The 18,561-nt window shown below is 39.7% G+C and overlaps 1 protein-coding gene across 5 annotated transcripts in view; it reads left to right on the plus strand.

Moving 5' to 3' along the window:
• Positions 1-18,561, plus strand: part of Rcbtb1 (RCC1 and BTB domain containing protein 1) — a 46,067-nt gene that overhangs the window by 12,639 nt on the left and 14,867 nt on the right. For 2 of the 5 annotated variants that reach the window (XM_046453987.2, XM_046453986.2), the window contains exons 2-9: positions 1,990-2,065; positions 2,172-2,339; positions 2,671-2,821; positions 9,313-9,479; positions 15,052-15,210; positions 16,646-16,753; positions 17,175-17,317; positions 18,321-18,511. In XM_046453987.2, the coding sequence (XP_046309943.1) occupies positions 2,214-2,339; positions 2,671-2,821; positions 9,313-9,479; positions 15,052-15,210; positions 16,646-16,753; positions 17,175-17,317; positions 18,321-18,511 (1,045 nt within the window). In that variant the 5' untranslated portion in view covers positions 1,990-2,065; positions 2,172-2,213. The remainder of the gene's footprint in view (positions 1-1,989; positions 2,066-2,171; positions 2,340-2,670; positions 2,822-9,312; positions 9,480-15,051; positions 15,211-16,645; positions 16,754-17,174; positions 17,318-18,320; positions 18,512-18,561) is intronic. The other 3 variants (XM_046453985.2, XM_046453984.2, XM_058582561.1) reach the window with 2 other exon arrangements.

Here is an 18,561-nt window from a genome sequence, read left to right on the forward strand (position 1 = left end):
TATAAATCAGGGGTAACTAGGTGCTGTCCTACATTGATGATGATTTTATATATATTGGTACTCCTTCATTGGAGGACGGTCTGAAATAACATCAAGGGTAAAATAGTCATTAGACTTTTTTTTTTTTAGCAATTCAATTTGGGGGAATTTTAGAAATTTATGTATAAAATAGGACATTTAGACAATAAATATGCAAACAATAATTATAGTATTGTTCCAGAAAAAGACTGGAAGTGACTCAAAGACCTCTTAGTAGGAAACAAGTTGTTAAATTGTGTACTGGAATTGTATAGTACCATTGAAAGAAATGAAGTAATTCTACACATGCTAATGTGGAATGATTTCCATGATGTCCTGTTAAGTAAGGGGGGAAACTTCCTTTTGTTTTTGTTTTTAAAGTACACACAGGTGGGGGCGGGAGGCGGGCAGGGGTTGTGGCTCAGTGGTAGAGTGCTTGGCTAGCATGTGTGAGGCATGGGGTTCAATTCACAGCACTGCATATAAATAAATGAATAAAATAAAGATCTATCAACAACTAAAAATATACATATACAAAAAATTACTTGCATATATATAATGCTTGAATGAGTATGCACTATCCTTGGAAGGAATTGTAAACAATTGGTGACAGTGGTTGCTTCTGAGCAGAGGTCAGAGAATATTGGAAAGAAGAGTTACTTTCCTATACTTTTGTACCATTTGAAGCAAAATTTTATCTTTTTACTATGTTTATGTATTTTTACTTTCCCCAAATCCTTTGCCTGTCCTTATTAACAAACAGCATGCATGTGTGCAGGCACATGTATACATAGTCATGCATGCACACTTGTAAGAATAGTCAGATATTATTTGATGAGTCTGCTGTGTAGTGATAGTGGGTATTTAACCCTCTCTGAACATGTGGTATGATGCTTGGGGCTGATAAACACCTGATCCTCATCATCCAAGTGCTAATGGGAAAAATCTCTGTGGCTGGTGGGAAATGAGGCATTGGTTAAGTATGCTTGAGCTCCCAAGCACTCTATATGTGCTGAGGGAGGTGCTGGAGCCAGAAAGAACTTGATCTTGAGCCTGCCTCTCTTGACTGCTGTTAGAGTTCTAAGAGGGTGAGTAGGGGGCTGGGGATATAGATCAGTTGGTAGAGTGCTTGCCTCGCATGCACAAGGCCCTGGGTTCAATTCCCAGCACCACCCACACAAGGGTGAGTGGGAGGGAACCTCAAGAGTATTGCCCTCATTAGGAAACTCTGGTTTTTCTTCCATTTCAGTTTCCAGAGGTAAGAGTCAAAATGGAAGTTCACTTGCATGATAGGATCTTGTACAGCTTTTGGAATTTCTAGAAATTCCCTTTAGGCTCACAAGGATTCTTTGCATAAAATTTCTTCAGTAGATGAAGTTCCCTGTACCCTCTAGGGTACCATTTATGCTTATTGTGATTTTCTTGAAGGCTGTAGTGGTCAGTGCCTAGATTGAGGTGCATTGCCTTATCTTGGTTGACATATGGTTTGTATGTAGACAGTTTGGTCAAAGAAATTAGAACCAGAATATAATACTTTCTTTTATGGTTTCATCTGGTAAACCTTGGGCAAATGCTCCTTAGAATGTTGCCCATCCCGGCACTGAGGGATGTTATATTCCTGTCATTAAACAGTGGCTTCACATGGCAGTGATTTTCTACAAGGAGTGGGGTGTTTCAGGTACCCTAGGAGCGGGAATACAAGAGTGGGGGTAGAAGCACTGCTTCTGATTTTTGTAACAGCTACACTCACACACATTAATTCTCTGGGTGAAAAACTAGTAGACAAGATAATTCTCTAGTTGATTGTATAATTTAGTTGATTATCTCTCAACTGAAGAGAGGCCTTGGTTCTGTACAGTTAGCCTATCTTCATTACTTGTTTGACTCTGTGACACCTGTGGAACACATAAGTCTGACTAGTAAAAGGGCAAGACAAATGCCTGGTTTTAGTCTGTTGTGCTTTTGTTACAGGAAAAGGCCTGGGTTTGAAGGTGGAGCAAGGATTGGACACCTTGCTGGGGAAAGCAAGTGATCTATTTAACCAAAGGTACTTCATTAGCTTTGATTAACAGGTCTGTCTTGTCTTTTTTTTTTTTTTTTTTTAAATTAGCAGTTGTTTAATATTTTCATGGAATCCTTTCTGTTTGTTCCAGCAGAGATGTCAGCTTATTTTTAGGTTGCTTGAAGCCAGAATCATGGTGGATGTAGGAAAGTGGCCAATCTTCACTCTGCTCTCCCCTCAGGAAATTGCGTCTATTCGGAAAGCATGCGTCTTTGGCACTTCAGCCAATGAAGCACTCTATGTTACTGACAATGATGAGGTAAGACTGAGAACTAGAGTTCAGTTTTGGGACTAGGCTTCTGAGGGTGTGGTTTGAAGACTGAGATAAGATTATGGGATAAAGAAAATCTGAAATTCAGGAAGACTAGGACTTTGATAAAATTTCTCTTTTGTTTTCTTGTTTTAATATGCCTCTGCCCCATAGAATTGACAAATGTTGTGAAACTTAAGTAATGTTAGCAGAGGTTGAATATTTCTTAGCAAACTTATCAGTCTCTTCTTACCTACTGAACTCCACTCTCAGGGTGGAGAAAGGTGCTTTTAATATAACTTGAGGCCGGATGACCCAGACAAAACTATTTGTTTTCTAGGTCTTTGTGTTTGGACTGAACTATAGTAACTGTCTAGGGACTGGTGATAACCAGAGTACACTTGTACCCAAGAAGCTAGAATCTTTATGTGGAAAGAAGATTAAAAGCCTTAGTTATGGGAGTGGCCCCCATGTTCTTCTCAGCACCGAAGGTAAAGAGGGGACAAATCTAGTTTTTCAGTTTGTGGGAAATTAAGCAGTTAATTCTGAGCCAAAGGGGAGGAAGGACTGTATTAAAGAATTTTTAATTTTTTTTTTTTAAATTTCTGAGACACTGTATATAAAGCAGGTGGAAGTTAAACATTTTAGGCCACCTTTGAAATAGCCACAATGTCTTGCATGTTGGACATGTTGCTTGGACTATTTATAGAAACTAGTGGAAGATTAGCTATAGCAAAGGAGATCCTTGCAACCTGACTTTTCATTGGCTTTGTAGTCACTAGGCAACATTTTCCTGGTATATTTTCTTAAACCCAGATGATAATTGGGTTTCATTTCTTTGTGTAGATCTTACATTTTGAGAAATCTCAGTTTATTCTCAGGCATTCATGGGGGTGCCATATTGAAAGAGTGGGGGATGTGGTTGGAAAGATTCTTTTCCTTTTTTCTCTGCTTCCCCAAAGTCAGTAAAGGAGAGTAGACATTTTTCTGTGCTATGGGGAACACAACAAACTCTGAAAGTTTGTTACATATGACCTAAGTTCTTCCTTTTGTATTTCGGGCCCATCAGCTCTTTTCTTTCTTCCTTCCTTTTTCTCTCCCTCTTCCTTCTTTCCTTTCATTAGGGATTGAACCCAGAGGTGTTGTAAGTTGCCTTGAAGTTGTGATCCTTCTGCCTCAGCCTTCTCAGTTGCTGTGATTACAGGTGTGCACCACTGCACCTGGCCCGGCCCATTAGTTCTCACTTCTGCAGAGATTCTCAGCTTTTTGTTGGATGATCCTCTAAGGTGGGCTTTGGGAGACAGATTTCATCCTGCCTTTCTGTGTCTAGATTGGGGAATACCAGCTTCCTTGGATGCCACCATGTGCCTTGGCCTCCTGCCTTCTAATTGCCAGCAGCTCTCAAGCTGTGAGCCAGATCAGAGCTGATCCTGCTGTAGGAGTGGAACTGATGTGGAGTGTGTCTCACTTCTGCTCTGTGTAGTCACACTTTCTGGCATTACTCTATCTTTTTCAAGCAGTACTGTTTTACCAGCTGGTTCAGCTGTCATCCAGCGTGACCTAAGGATTTAAGCCTTTCCTAACATATCAGTTTTAACTTGACCTTGATGTCAGACATCAACACCAGGGCATTTTTTTTTTTTTTTTTTTTGAGCAGACCTCGAAAACATATACATTTCAAATTCTTATTTTTTCCCCCAAGTGACAACCATAAGACATGATAACTGTCCTGTTGGAATTATTTTCAGAGTCTAGATTATGCAGTTTCAAATATCTCAAGTGTTACATTTATGCTATAAATTATTACTTTTTTGTGGGAATGTTTTTCTTTTTGCATTTAATTTGATTTTAATTTTTATAATACATTTTACACAGTATGCATTGAACATTCTGCATATTGTATGCCATATTCTTTTTTTTTAAAGAGAGAGAGAATTTTAATATTTATTTATAGTTTTCAGCGGACACAATATCTTTGTTTGTATGTGGTGCTGAGGATCAAACTCGGGCCGCACCCATGCCAGGCGAGCGCTCTACCGCTTAAGCCACATCCCCATCCCCTGTATGCCATATTCTTATGTGTTATATATGTAGTTTAAATAGTTTTAAAAATAATTTGACACTTTAAACCATCTAATGGTTTGGATTTTGAGTGAAAATGAAGTGCCCCTACCTCAGCTCTGCTCACCCTTTGAACTTTTTTAGGAAGAGCCACTTTTGACTCTTCCAGGTGTATCTTCTAGAATTACTCTCGTATTTTTAAAATAACATGCTTACACTTCAATTTCTAAATTTTAGTTGTAGATATTATCTCTTTACTTTGTTTCATGGCAGAGAGAATTAGCTCTCTTCCCCTGTCTTTGTCCTTTTGATATACTGATGGCACCGTTCTATTTAAGTCGGTATTCATGTTTACATTGCTGGACTGTATAAGTGTTATTTATAGTTAAGCTTTCTCCTTTTTTGTACAACTGTTTGTTTTCCTAGGGTTAATAACTGCCTCAAGGTTTTTCATTTACTTTTTTATAATCTGTCATTAACCTATACCCAAACTCTTCCATTAAATAGTATTTTGCTTCTAAGCAAATCAGGTAATCTCTAGAGTCCTCAGTCCCTTACTCCATTGTGGACTGGTCACTCGCTAAGCCTACTGCACATGCCAACCTGGAGCATTTATTCACCACTATCCTTGAAAGTCCTTCACTTTTTCCTTTCTGGAGTCCCTATTTTTCATGTTTTATTTTGTCCTTATTTTGGTGAAGCAGTTCTCTCGGAGCCTCCCAAAGAAGGGATGTGAGAACATGCTAATGTCTGTTAGTGGTTTGGCCTGCTTCTCAGGTTCTGTTTTTTTTCTACTGTTTTCCTTCTCCTTGAGTATTTGTCTTTCTGCCCCCCACCTTTGCTATCATTTCAGTAGGATTTGGGGAAGAGTAAGATAAAAATCTGTGTTCATTTCTACATACTTCACTGGCTTTTGCAGTATTTTTGAAGATTGTTTTAGGAATATTTTGGTTAAACTGAACATCCAGTTCCACCTGATGACTACTTTGAAGTTCAATATTTGTTTGATATTATACTTTACATACAGATCTTGGGCTTGAGGATTTCTTTTATCTTCTGAAACAATATTAAATTAGTTTGCTTATAAAATTGTTTCTAGCTCCTCCCCAGTTCATTTTCCATTCCCTGAAGACTAAATTCAATTTCCTTAAAGGTTAGAAATTCATGGGTGCTCTTTGCCTCCCTCCATGCTCTCCTTCCCCCTATTCTCCTTGGAGGATATCATGTCCTTGGGCCATTTTTGCTCATCTCTTAAGCCTCAAGTGATCCTGAAATTTAGTCCTGGGTTTGTTAAGAGATAGTATGTCTAGAAAGGGCCCAAGAGCCCTTCTTGTTTCCTTAGGACATGATAATTCTCCTGTTGGAATTACTTTCAGAATCTAGATCATACAGTTTCAAATATCTCAAGTGTTACATTTAGACTAAGGGACCAGTTCTGAAGCAAAAGAAGTGCAGCAGTGTGTACTAAGGATCAGTACACACTAATTTGGGACTAAGAGCCATCTCACGATGGGGTTCACCTTTCCTATGCTTCATCAAGGGAAGAAAGTGTGCATATACTCCTTTACAATAATGACTGGCACCTGGCTTGGATAGTTTACCTGATTCGTGATTCAGACTCATCCTTGAGGGTTCTGAGCCTCTGGCTATGGTGAACTCTGGCATGGCTGCTGCACATTTCTTTTCACTCTCATTATTAGGCAGGCATACAATATGACTTGCAAATGTGACCTGGATGCCAGCCATATTCCTCTCTGCCCTCATAACAACAGTCCTGCCTCTCTTCCTGCCAGGACTGTGACTTCTCTTCCTTTTTTTTTTTTTTTTTTTTTTTAGTACTGGGGATTGAACCCAGGGGTGCTGTACCACTGAGCCATATCCTCAGCCTTTTTATTTTTTGAGACAGTTTCTGAGGCTGGTTTTGAACTTGTGATCTTTCTGTGTCAGCCTCCTGAATTGCTGGGATTACAGGCATGCACCACCACCACCACCACCGACTTGTCTCTGTTCTTGCTTTTTGCCAATTCCCAGCAGCCACAGCTCATAGTTCAGTGGGACTCCCTATGGTCCTTACTGGAACCAGGATTTCTAAACCCATGGAACTTAGAATTACAGGGATAGCAAGCTTAAATCCCCCTAGTTGGTCATGAGGGGTGATGGTTAGTAGGGACACTCATATATCCATTTTTGATTCCTGGACTCATGTATTCTGCCTGTTAGGAACACAGCACCAGAAAGCAGTCCTTAATTTATAGCAGATACTTCACCTTGGTGGGCTGCATCTCTTCCCTGCTAGGTAGCATTTCCTGGCTGATGCCTCACCTATGCCTTTGGCCAGTGCATCCATCCATCATGCACTCTGGTTGGCAGTTTTTGGGTGTTGCAGTATGATCAGGTACACACTGCTGCACTTCTTTTGCTGCAGAACTGGTCCCTTAGTCTAAGATGTTTTGGGGAGTCCCATATCAGTGGATTTAATACTCCATGAACCCCCATTAGTGGTTCTGGCTGAGGCCCTGTGGGCCAGAAACCAATACCTGGGCTATATGTTTCTGTTGATAGCCCATTCCAGGTCTGTTGTAAACGTCCTGCCATCAGCTGGCTGGCTGGTGTCCTTGAGAGAGGTGCTGAGTTGGGGGGGTCAGCACAGGTCTCTGTTAATGGCATAGTGGAGATTTGGCAATGGTAGTAGCTAGATCTGCCTTAGTGAGTGGGAGCTAGGCCCTTGTATAAAGATGTTATCTATTTTTTCATATGGTTAAGAGTCACTGAATTTCTTTCACTGAACTGTCAATTCATATTTCCATGGGTTTTGGTCTTTTTCTTTTGTATTTTTAGGAGTTATGGGATTTTATATACTCAGTGGTATATATTGCAGATATTTCTTCCCAGTATTTGATTTTTTTCTTTGCTCATGGTTTTTCGTCATTTTCCACATAAAAATTGTGTGTGTTTTTTAAATGTAACTAGATTCAAAATTAGTGCTTTTTCTGTTGCTTCTGGATTCTTGAGTTATGAAAATTTTCTCTACTCCTGGGTTAGGGAGGAATTAACTAACTTTTCCCCTCTGCTTCCTATATGGTTTTTATATTTCAAATTCATTTCAATCAGAAGTTACCATGATGTATAGTATGAGGAATGAATGTAATTTTTCAAAATGATCATGCAGCTGTCTCAACCCAGTTTGTTTCTCCAATTGATGTTGCTTTTATTTTCATATGTAGTTGGTTCATTTCTAGACTCTCAATTCTATCACATTGATCAGTCTGTTCATGTCCTAATATTAGTTTATAAATATTTTATGGTTCTTAATAATTGGCAGAGTTACCATTTTCTTTTTTTTAATATGGTTTGTCTAGTTCCAGAAGGTAACTTGAGGGATTTTATTGCTATTGTTTTTATTTTACAATTTATATAGGAAAACTGTCATCTTTATGATACTGTTTCCTGAGAATAAGGAGTGTATTTCTCTTTCAGGACTTAAAGCCCTCCTAGGCTTTTTTTTTTTTTTTTTTTAACCTGCTATAATCTCACCATAGTGTTGTGGATCAGTTTTTAACTCTTTCTTAAACCTTCAATCGTGAGTTGCATACTTAGGATGAAATGCCCCATTTTTGGTTCTTTCGTTATTTCTGTGGGAAGGAGCGCCTCCTGAGAAGCATGTCAGAGGTTCTCTAGGTCGGCCTTATAGCTGCCAGAGTACTCTAAGTTTGTGTGGGCTGCTATTCAAGACAAGACAACCAGAGGCCTGTTTGGATGTCACTACCCTCCCCTGCTTGCTCCGGACTGTCAGCCAGCCAGCAGTCTAACCAGGACTTTTGATTTCAGTTGTTGTCTTTGAATGTCATCAGGTCTAGTTGTCCTGCATAAGTCAGGATGTTTTATTACCATGGGAAAACACTAGAGAAGAACACCAAATTTGGGAAGACCTGCTCTTGATACTCAGGCAGACTGTGGGAAGAAATGCATGAAATGATAATACAAAACAAAAAAGTTACCTCTGTCAGAATCACAAAAGCATAAAATCCATTTAAAAAAATTCAGGCAGAGGAGCTTACTGGTTGTTGACCCCATCAGGGAGCTTGGTGGGAGTGGGGTGTGTGGAAGCTCTATACCCCTCCCCCACTCTGCCCTGTGTAGCTTTTCTATTTGGCTCTTCCTGAGTTGTGTCCTTTATAATACACTGATTGTTCTCTCCAATGATAGCCACAATGAGAGTGAAGATGCCTTTTGGTGATGGCCAGCCCCTGGGCATCGAGTCATCCTGCTTTTCAGTCTTCCTGAGCTCACATAGGTCATGAAGCAAAGACTGGCACCTCAGTGTCCCCTGTCCAGATTCCTGACACACAGAATAAATGAGCATAATAAAATGGTTGCTTTATAAAGCCTCCCCTCCCAAACAAATTCAGTCAGATTTCATGTCACCAAAGTACTCTTGAGAGAAGCTTTGTGATTTTTGTTTCCCTAGCAAATAGCATTCCTTTTTCCTCTGTTCATTGGGAGTGATTGACACAGCCCTCCTCCAGGGGGTTCCCTGAGGCTTGATTTTTGGTAAAGTGATGTCAGTGTTGGTGATAAACTTTTCTGTCATTCTACCTTTTGCTTGGTACCAGTCATACAAACTACTGCCATGGATCAGTGTTTAGAAAGTCTATAGTTTTCGTATACATTAAGATTGGCTTCTGACCATAAAACTGATCTTCTATGTTGGTACCAAGTGCTTTCATTTAAGATTTTTGCTTCTTTCTGACCTGTTCTCTCATCCCTCTTTCTCCTCTTCCACCAGTGGCTACTTTATAGAGAAGAGAGGGCAATGTAGGAGAAAGAAGGTTTAGAGAATGAGGTATACAAACTCTGGGAAAGAAAGTATCAAGGCTACCACTTCCTCTTAGCACTGACTCTGTGTGTGCCCTGTGTGTAGATGGAGTGGTCTATGCCTGGGGCCACAATGGATACAGCCAGCTGGGGAATGGAACCACCAACCAGGGCATCGCTCCCATCCACGTCTGTACCAATCTCTTGATCAAGCAGGTGGTTGAAGTTGCTTGTGGATCACATCACTCCATGGCTCTGGCAGCTGATGGAGAGGTAAGTGTGCTGTTTTTATTCTTTTTAAAAATTGTAGTAAAATACACATAACATAAAATTTACCACCTTAGTTTCTTTTTTTGTTGGTGCTGGAGATTGAGCCCAGGGCTTTGCCCATGCTAGGCAAGTGCTCTGCCACTGAGCTATATCCAAAGTACCCATCTTAACCATTTTTAAGTACAGTTCACATTATTAAATCTATTCACATTATTACTGCAGTTGTCACCGCCATCTACACCCAGACTCTTTTTTTTTCTTTTTTAAATATATCTTTATTATATATTTTTTTATTCTTTTTTTTATATTTATTGGTTGTTCAAAACATTATAAAGCTCTTGACATATCATATTTCATACATTTGATTCAAGTGGGTTATGAACTTCCATTTTTACCCCGTATACAGATTGCAGAATCACATTGGTTACACATCCACGTTTTTACATTTTGCCATACTAGTGACTGTTGTATTCTGCTATCTTTCCTATCCTCTACTATCCCCCCTCCCCTCCCCTCCCCTCCCCTCCCATCTTCTATCTCTACCCCTTCTACTGTAATTCATTTCTCTCCCTTGATATTTTTTCCCCTTTCCCCTCACATCCTCTTATATGTAATTTTGTATAACAATGAGGGTCACCTTCCATTTCCATGCAGTTTCCTTTCTCTCTCCCTTTCCCTCCCACCTCTCATCCCTGTTTAATGTTAGTCTTCTTCTCATGCTCTTCCTCCCTGCTCTGTTTTTAGTTGCTCTCCTTATATCAAAGAAGACATTTGGCATTTGTTTTTTAGGGATTGGCTAGCTTCACTTAGCATAATCTGCTCTTATGCCATCCATTTCCCTGCAAATTCTATGATTTTGTCATTTTTTAGTGCTGAGTAATACTCCATTGTGTATAAATGCTACATTTTTTTAATACATTCATCTATTGAAGGGCATCTAAGTTGGTTCCACAGTCTAGCTATTGTGAATTGTGCTGCTATGAACATCGATGTAGCAGTATCCCTATAGTATGCTCTTTTAAGGACTTCAGGGAATAGTCCGAGAAGGGCAATAGCTGGGTCAAATGGTGGTTCCATTCCCAGCTTTCCAAGGAATCTCCATACTGCTTTCCAAATTGACTGCACCAATTTGCAGTCCCACCAGCAATGTACAAGTTACCCTTTTCCCCACATCCTCGCCAGCACTTGTTGTTTGACTTCATAATGGCTGCCAATCTTACTGGAGTGAGATGGTATCTTAGGGTGGTTTTGATTTGCATTTCTCTGACTGCTAGAGATGGTGAGCATTTTTTCATGTACTTGTTGATTGATTGTATATCCTCCTCTGAGAAGTGTCTGTTCAGGTCCTTGGCCCATTTGTTGATTGGGTTATTTGTTTTCTTATTGCTTAATTTTTTGAGTTCTTTGTATACTCTGGATATTAGGGCTCTATCTGAAGTGTGAGGAGTAAAGATTTGTTCCCAGGATGTAGGTTCCCTATTTACCTCTCTTATTGTTTCTCTTGCTGAGAAAAAACTTTTTAGTTTGAGTAAGTCCCATTTGTTGATTCTTGTTTTTAACTCTTGTGCTACGGGTGTCCTATTAAGGAATTTGGAGCCCGACCCCACAATATGTAGATCGGAGCCAACTTTTTCTTCTATCTGACGCAGAGTCTCTGATTTGATATCAAGCTCCTTGATCCATTTTGAGTTAACTTTTGTGCATGGTGAGAGAAAGGGATTCAGTTTCATTTTGTTGCATATGGATTTCCAGTTTTCCCAGCACCATTTGTTGAAGATGCTATCCTTCCTCCATTGCATGCTTTTAGCCCCTTTATCTAATATAAGATAGTTGTAATTTTGTGGATTGGTTTCTGTGTCCTCTATTCTATACCATTGGTCCACCCGCCTGTTTTGGTACCAGTACCACGCTGTTTTTGTTACTATTGCTTTGTAGTACAGTTTGAAATCTGGTATCGCTATACCTCCTGAATCACACTTCCTGCTTAGAATTGCTCTTGCTATTCTAGGTCTTTTATTCTTCCATATGAATTTCATGATTGCTTTCTCTATTTCTACAAGAAATGCCATTGGGATTTTGATTGGCATTGCATTGAACCTATAGAGAACTTTTGGTAATATCGCCATTTTGATGATGTTAGTTCTGCCTATCCATGAACAGGGTATATTTTTCCATCTTCTAAGATCTTCTTCTATTTCTCTCTTTAGGGTTCTGTAGTTTTCATTGTATAAATCTTTCACCTCTTTTGTTAGGTTGATTCCCAAGTATTTTATTTTTTTTTTTGGATATTGTGAATGGGGTGGTTATCCTCATTTCCAGTTCAGAAGATTTGTCGCTGATATACAGGAATGCCTTTGATTTATGCGGGTTGATTTTATATCCTGCCACTTTGCTGAATTCATTTATTAGCTCTAGTAGTTTCTTTGTAGACCTTTTTGTGTCTTCTAGGTATAGGATCATATCATCCGCAAATAGTGATAATTTAAGTTCTTCTTTTCCTATCTTAATGCCTTTAATTTCTTTTATCTGTCTAATTGCTCTGGCCAGTATTTCGAGAACTATATTGAATAGAAGTGGTGAGAGAGGGCATCCCTGTCTTGTTCCAGATTTTAGAGGGAATGCCTTCAGTTTTTCTCCATTTAGAATGATGCTAGCCTGAGGCTTAGCATATATAGCTTTTACAATGTTGAGGTAAGTTCCTGTTATCCCTAGTTTATCTAGTGTTTTGAACATAAAGGGATGCTGTACTTTGTCGAATGCTTTTTCTGCGTCTATCGAGATGATCATATGGTTCTTATCTTTAAGTCTATTGATGTGGTGAATAACGTTTATTGATTTCCGTATATTGAACCAGCCTTGCATCCCAGGGATGAATCCTACTTGATCATGGTGCATGATCTTTTTGATATATTTTTGTATCCGATTTGCCAGAATTTTATTGAGGATTTTTGCATCTAAATTCATTAGGGATATTGGTCTGTAGTTTTCTTTCTTTGAGGTGTCTTTATCTGGTTTGGGAATCAGGGTGATATTGGCCTCATAGAATGAATTTGGAAGTTCTCCCTCTTTTTCTATCTCCTGAAATAGATTGTGGAGTATTGGTATTAGTTCTTCTTTAAAGTTCTTGTAAAACTCTGCTGTATATCCATCCGGTCCTGGGCTTTTCTTGGTTGGTAGTCTTTTGATGGCTTCTTCTATTTCCTCATTTGATATTGGTCTATTTAGGTTGTTTATATCTTCCTGACTCAATCTGGGTAGTTCATATGTCTTAAGGAATTTATCTATGCCTTCACTATCTTCTATTTTATTAGGGTATAGGGTTTCAAAATAATTTCTAATTATCTTCTGTATTTCTGAATTGTCTGTTGTGATGTTGCCTTTTTCATCCCGTAAGCTAGTAATTTGGGTTCTCTCTCTTCTTTTTGTTAGCGTGGCTAGTGGTCTATCAATCTTATTTATTTTTTCAAAGAACCAACTTTTAGTTTTTTCAATTGTTTCTTTTGTTTCGATTTCATTGATTTCACCTCTAATTTTAATTATTTCTTGCCTTCTACTGTATTTGCTGCTGATTTGTTCTTCTTTTACTAAGGCTTCGAGGTGTAGTGTGAGGTCATTATTTGTTGGCTTTTCCTTCTTTTAAGGAATGAACTCCATGAAATGAATTTTCCTCTTAGTACTGCTTTCATAGTGTCCCAGAGATTTCGATATGTTGTGTCTGAGTTTTCATTTACCTCTAAGAATTTTTTATCTCCTCCTTTATGTCTTCTGTAACCCTTTGTTCATTCAGTAGCATATTGTTTAATCTCCATGTGATGTAGGATTTTTTCCTTTCTCATTTTATTATTGATTTCCAATTTCATTCCATTATGATCAGATAAAATGCATGGTAGTATCTCAACTCCTTTGTAGTTGCTAAGATTTGCCCTGTGACATAATATATGGTCTATTTTTGAGAAGGATCCATGTGCTGCTGAGAAGAAAGTGTATCCGCTTGATGTTGGGTGGTATATTCTGTATATATCAATTAAGTCTAAATTATTAATTGTATTATTGAGCTCTATGGTTTCTTTATTCAACTTTTGTTTAGAAGATCTGTCCAGTGGTGAGAGAGGTGTGTTAAAATCTCCCATGATTATTGTGTTGTGGTCTATTTGACTCTTGAACTTGAGAAGAGTTTGTTTGATGAACGTAGCTGCACCATTGTTTGGGGCATATATATAAATGATCGTCAAGTCTTGTTGGTGTATGGTTCCCTTGAGCAGTATGTAGTGTCCTTGTTTATCCCTTTTGATTAACTTTGGCTTGAAGTCTATTTTATTTGATACAAGTATGGACACCCCTGCCTGCTTCCGTGGTCCGTATGCGTGATATGATTTTTCCCAACCTTTCACCTTCAGTCTGTGTATGTCTTTTCCTATCAGATGAGTCTCCTGTAGGCAGCATATTGTTGGATCTTTTTTTTTAATCCATTCTACTAGCCTATGTCTTTTGATTGGTGCATTTAAGCCATTAACATTTAGGGTTACTATTGAGATATGGTTTGTATTGCCAGCCATATTTGATTATGTAAGTTGTTTAACATGATTTGTTTTTCCTCTATGCTTAGTTTTTCCTACACCCAGACTCTTTATCTTATAAAAGACACTGTATCTGATAAACATTCACTCTCCATCCTCGCTCTCCCAGCTCTTGGCTACTGCATTGTACTTTTTGTTTTTATAACTTTGACAACTCGTGGTGCCTCATAGAAGTGAAATCATACAGTATTGTCATTTTATTGACTCGCTTATTTCATTGAGCATGGTGATTTCAAGTTGACAGAATTTTTAAAGGCTGAATAATATTCCATTGAATATATATCATGTTTTGTTTTTTATGTTCATCTGTTGTTGGATATATCTGCTTTTCTATTGTGAAATTTTTCTATTTAAAAAAAGACCATGTTTGTACTTGGCATAGCTTGTAGCTAAAATGATTGGGGGAATACTCTTCTCCAGCATAACCTGTGTCATATAGTCAGAGGACTCCCTTTTGGTAGAAGAAATTAATCTTGTGTGTGTGTGTGGTGCTTTGCACATACACATGGCTATACCACCGTTCTATCATTGAGCTACAGCCCCATCCCTAGAATTCAGTCTTAAGGGTTGAGTGTCATACTGTTTGCCAAGACCACAAATCAGGGGGCTGGGATTGTGGCTCAGAGGAAGAGTGCTCACCTCGAATGTGTGAGGCATTGGGTTCGATCCTCAGCCCCACATAAAAATAAAATAAAGATATTGTGTCTACCTATAACTAAAAAAAAAAAAATACTTAAAAAAAAAAAAAGACCACAAATCAGATATGTATAATGGTGTTCTGGACTTTTTTTTTTTTTTTTAAATGACCTTATTCCTTAAGATATGTTTTGTTTTTTGGTGTATTTGTAATGATTCTGGAGAAAATAACTTCCCCAGCCTGTAGTAGGTGTTATACCTCTTATTCATCCCTGGATCCATGCTTGTCTTAAAGTTACTGTCTTGTTCACTGTACCACACTCTAAGCACTCGTTTTTTTTTCCTTTTCCCTTCTCTTGTAGGTATTTGCTTGGGGCTATAACAACTGTGGCCAGGTGGGATCAGGATCTACAACAAACCAACCAACTCCTCGAAAGGTTACCAACTGTTTACATATCAAGAGGGTAGTTGGCATTGCCTGTGGTCAGACCTCTTCCATGGCTGTGCTGGACAATGGTGAGGTGAGCCTTCACTCCCTTCCTAGTCCATCCCCTTTTAGGAATTGTCATTGGGGGCAATGAGCATTGGAGGGAAGAGGGCTTTGTGTTGTCAGCTCCATTGACTTCTAACTGATCATGAGGACTGGCCAGAGGATGTTTGCTCCTCAGAGCGATTTCTTTAAATCCCAAAATTTACCTGCAAGTAAAGATTCTGGTATGGCTAAATTTTGTTTATTGCCTAATGCTTATAAGTATTTGTGCTTAAAGAATTTGGTATCACCTTTCTTTCCTAGTGAAAGTCAGCTGTGCTTTCTTTAGTCAGCTGATAAAGTCTTTGTAGAGCTACTTACTGCTTCTTGAATGTTTGATCATAAAAGGAAGCAACTTGCTAGGGCGGAATTTTTTGTCCTAATTGTTGTTGGCTACTTCAGCTACCCTCACCTTTGAGCTGATAGTTATGTCTAAGAAATTATTTTTGATTGCAGCTTCTACTTTATCTTGCCACTTATTGATTTCTCAGTGCATGAAAATTATGCAGAGATACTTCTGTAGACACAGATTTTATAGCATCATGCAGTGGGGCCATAGAGTGCTTTAGAATTTACTGAGTTCTTATCTAGTTTATTTAATTTGAGGTGGGCAGGTACCAGGGATTGAACTCGGGGGTACTCAAATACTGAGCCACATTCCCAGCCCTATTTTGTATTTTATTTAGAGACAGGGTCTCACTGAGTGCCTAGCACCTTGCTTTTGCTCAGGCTGGCTCTGAACTTGCAATCTTCTCGCCTCAGCCTCCCGAGCTGCTGGGATAACAGGCATCTCAGATATGTCCTTTGCCACTTTCACCTGGCGTTTTCCTTCTAGTCTTTTGTCACTGCCTGAGGTGTGTCCAGCCAGGCCTACCAGCTTGTCTTCTGTCTCTGTCCCTGACACACGTCCATGCCTTCTGCCTGGATTGCTTTTGCCCGTTCATCCTTCAGCTCTGCTCAGGTCTCTGCTTTCTGAAGTATTCCCCAAACGTTCTAGGGCTAAGCCCTTGCAAGCTCCTCATTATCCTGTGGTGCCTCGATTATCTCTGTTTCAGCTCTTACTGTCTACAGAAAATTTGCCTCTGTCCACCTCCCATGTTAAACCATTACCAAAGACTTGGATTCCTAGTACTTTTCACAGTGTCCTGACATACATAAGTGCCTCATAATTGTTAATGATCCTCAGCTTCTTCATCTATAAGACAGGAACCAAATGACTTCTCCAAGGCTTCTCAAATCTAGTAAGTCATGGAGTGAGAACTGATACCAAATTCCGCCATTCTTCACCCCCAAAATATCTTCTGTTTGGAGATTAGTTACAGGATCACCTAAAGTAGAACATGGGTGTTAGAGTACTGATTTGTTTAGATGGACTGGATTTAGATGGATCCAAAGCCCCATTCTCTCTTTTTTCTCTCTGCTCTTAGGTGTATGGCTGGGGTTACAATGGCAATGGTCAGCTGGGCTTGGGAAACAATGGTAATCAGCTGAGCCCCGTGAGAGTGGCAGCTTTGCACAGTGTGTGTGTGAACCAGGTACGTTTGGGAGCCTCTTGTCAGCTGGTGTCCATCCAACTTTCCTGTTCTGACTTGGAAAAATATCGGAGGTTTACTCCTTTTTTTCCAGGCGGGGGGTGGGGGGGTGGGTAGGGGGGAGGTTTACCCCTCCCCCCACCTGGAAATTTCCAGTTCCCTCACCTTCCCTATTTAATATTACATCTTCCCTAAATTCCCACGAGGAGGAGGCACATGGTGCTGGCATATCAAGTGACAAACTGGTGGTAAAATCCAGTACTCTAAGATTTAGGCTTTCCTAATGCTTTTTAATGTTCTAGCAAATGTCAGTCCACACCTGACGGTGAATTGGCGTTCTACAGAAGCTGGCTGTAATCTCTGAGATGCTTTCCCTGCCCTTCCTGTTGTCCTCCTAATGGTAACGATTTATGTTTACTTGCAGATTGTCTGCGGCTATGCACATACTCTAGCACTAACAGATGAGGGCTTGCTCTATGCCTGGGGAGCTAACACGTATGGGCAGCTGGGAACTGGCAATAAAAATAACCTGTTAAGCCCAGCACACATCATGGTGGAAAAAGAAAGGTAACTTGGCTGAGCTGTGTCTTGGGACTGTGTATGTGTGTGTGTGTGTGTGTGTGTGTTTGTGGTCTTGGTACTGTGAGAGGCAGAGCTGTGGTGTTTGGCTTTATGACTCTTCCATTTTATTAACATTCTCATTTGGAATAAAATGGTTTTGAGTTCCAGCCAGAATGAACATGGAGTTAGTATGATTCTCATGCAGCTTTCTGAAATAACCACCTGTGATTAATATGAATGCATCTTGGCATAATTCTGACAGATTTGGTGTTACCCCTTAAGTGGGGAAGTAAAATGGGATCTGTGATTATGTTGAAATTCAAATTGTACAAACTTTCCCTGTTTGCCAACTAAATGCACTTATAAATAAATAAAGTCTCTTAAAAAGACATTATCTATTTAAATATTAATTTGAGTTAATGTGTCTTACTGGAATAGATGCTTAGTGAACCAGGTTGTGAGGTCTCATCCACTCATTCCGGAGTGTTGACTTGTGGTTCTGGGACCCTGCCTAGGAAGTGTGTTGTGAAATGCAGGGCGAAGCCTTAGTCCCTTCGGATGGGAATGTTCAGAGTCCATGACCCTTTGCCCAGTGTTTATGAGCCTGATGAGTGTTCTGAGCTCTGGTAGAAGTGGGAGAGAAAGCCATAAGGAAATGGTTTATTGAAGATGTTTGTTTTTACTACACTTAAATTCCCCAGAATAGTCAGGACATTTTTCAGTGTCTACTTTCCTTCCTTTTTCTTCGGTTTCTAATCTGCTTTTCTAAGTTTTCCTTAACCGTACATATTATTTATCCTAACTCGGGATCCTAGTTTATCCGAAGCCATCAGGAAAGGAGAGACACAGGGCTCTTTTGGTTTTGTCGATGTGATATGGCTGCTCGCATTTCTGGGTCTTGGGCTGTTTTTTGAGGTGTTCCAAGCATAAACTTTTTAATTTTGTGTGTCGGGTGTGCTGAGGGCTTCTGTGGTAAGGAAGTGACATGTATTATTCTTAAACTTTTCAGAGTAGTGGAGATTGCAGCCTGTCACTCCACCCACACATCTGCCGCCAAGACCCAGGGAGGGCACGTGTACATGTGGGGCCAGTGCCGGGGCCAGTCAGTGATCCTGCCTCACCTCACCCACTTCTCCTGCACCGACGACGTGTTTGCGTGCTTTGCCACTCCTGCTGTTTCTTGGCGCCTTCTGTCTGTAGGTAAGAAGGCTCAGGGCTCCTTCCACCAAGGAAGAATGGTACTGTCCACT

This window comes from Marmota monax, unplaced genomic scaffold (genome assembly GCF_021218885.2).
Source record: "Marmota monax isolate L192 unplaced genomic scaffold, Marmota_monax_Labrador192_F-V1.1 WCK01_AAM20220418_F8-fsc00011, whole genome shotgun sequence".
Taxonomy (NCBI): Eukaryota; Metazoa; Chordata; class Mammalia; order Rodentia; family Sciuridae; genus Marmota; species Marmota monax.